At 41.6% G+C, this 1,836-nt stretch overlaps 1 protein-coding gene across 1 annotated transcript in view; it reads right to left on the bottom strand.

The window, feature by feature from the left end:
* Nucleotides 1–1,836, bottom strand: part of LOC117949764 (troponin I, fast skeletal muscle-like) — a 4,765-nt gene that overhangs the window by 970 nt on the left and 1,959 nt on the right. Inside the window, exons 4-5 of the mRNA XM_034880300.1 lie at nucleotides 840–929; nucleotides 338–514 (exon numbers count right to left, since the gene is read on the bottom strand). Coding sequence (XP_034736191.1) covers nucleotides 338–514; nucleotides 840–929 — 267 coding nt within the window. The remainder of the gene's footprint in view (nucleotides 1–337; nucleotides 515–839; nucleotides 930–1,836) is intronic.

Below are 1,836 nucleotides of genomic sequence, written 5' to 3' on the forward strand. Positions count from 1 at the left end.
AAACCAGCCTCTGGAGACTCCTTTTGGCTGTTGTAACAGGAGATGTCTCTTACGTCCTAAAACCAGCCTCTGGAGACTTCACCAGCTGAGTCGCAGAGACACCATCAGCTGGTTTGAGTCCAGCTGAGACGGGCCTGTTCAGAACGCTGAAAAGTTTCTCTGCAACTTTCTAAAACTGGGATTTAAACCTGCTGATGTAACATGAAGTTTACTTATGAGATTAAACGAGTGTTGGTAAAAAGCAAAGTCCCCCTTGAAGTTAAAGCTAATTTTAAGCAGGTATCAGAAACCAAGACGACAAACGAGGTCGACAGAATATTGAATTCCAGCAGCTCACCTCCTCTTTGACCTCCTTCTTGACCTGCTTCAGGTTGGCCCTGAGGTCCATGTTGACCGTGTGCTTGGAGCCCAGCAGGGCCTTCAGCATGGCGTCGGCCGACATGCGCACCTTCTTCAGACGGGGTCTCTTGAACTTTCCCCTCATGTCCACAATCTTAATGTTGAGATCTCTGACCTTCAGAAGGATTTAGGACAGAAGTAGAGACTTTTATTAAAGGGCAAATGATCTTATATACACACTATGGTGTTTCTTCGCCTGCTTCTGATTACATAATAATTGGTTGGTTTCTGTAAACAACATCCCAGAGTCCGGTCTAGACCTGCTCACAGTTATGTCTTTTCCACCAAGGCAGTCCTGGTGCTGGTTCAGAGTCAGTGCCAAATATCGAAGCGGTTCTTTGCTTTTCCACACAAATAACCTGGTTAGCCTTGGTGGAAAAGACATATAAGTGAGATAACTGTTGGGATTTGGGGATATATGAATAAAATGACTTGAATACCTCATTCAGCACCATGTTGAGCTTGAACTCTATGCAGTATCTCTCCTCCTCACTCAAGTTAATCTGCTCATGGAGTTTCTGGACAAGTTCCTGAAGAGAAAGAAAGACAACATCCCTCTGAGCAACAGGGGAATAAGACACCCTGGTTCTGGTATTTCAATCCCTGGAAAGGCGATTTAAAGTCTATGGACCAGCAGGAAAAACACTACTGCACATGACCAACAGGGGGCGCATGTCCCGGACGTAAACCCAGAAGTGCTTCAGGCAAGCATTGGCATTGAACTGAATAGGCACCATTTTGGGATCCGGTGTCTACCTTGTAGTTAATGCATCCGTTGGATATTTGGGCTTCCATTTTTGTACAGTGGGAGAAGATGGCGACGCGTCATCAAGGTGTGTAGTCCACCTGGTACGCAGGTATACGTCATATACACCCTAAGAAAGCTCGAGGATGTCTGTATACCCACTTATTTTTATTTTTAGACAAGCTTTTAACTCGCAATATGGCTTAGTACTTTGTGTGTTGCGGTTTTATTTGTTTTTACCGTAAAGCACTATGTGACCCCTCCTGTCTGTGAAAGGTGGGTTATAAATAAAGTTTACTTACTTTTACACCAAGGAACAACACAGACGCTTTGCGGTTATTCTCTGAGAGTAACTAATGGGAAACACTAAAGGAGATCCAGTGGTGCTCAGAAGATTAGGAACCCCGGCTAAAGTTGACTAAACAGAGGAACTAAAAAATCTTCTTTTGGAAATTGATCTTAATGCCTTAATAATTAATGTTTTTAACATTTATGCCCTTTTCTTCAACACTTTGGATGCTTTTTTCAATGTTTGTCACTTTTTTGATGTTTAACACAACGTAACACAAACTTATTAACTTTAGTTTTAAAGTTTTTTTTTTAATTTATGTTCCATAAACCTCATTTATAGGAAATTATACCTAATGTTTGAGTTAGAAAAGCAGAAATTAGGAATTATTGAGACTAAATTT

This window comes from Etheostoma cragini, chromosome 8, assembly GCF_013103735.1.
Source record: "Etheostoma cragini isolate CJK2018 chromosome 8, CSU_Ecrag_1.0, whole genome shotgun sequence".
Taxonomy (NCBI): Eukaryota; Metazoa; Chordata; class Actinopteri; order Perciformes; family Percidae; genus Etheostoma; species Etheostoma cragini.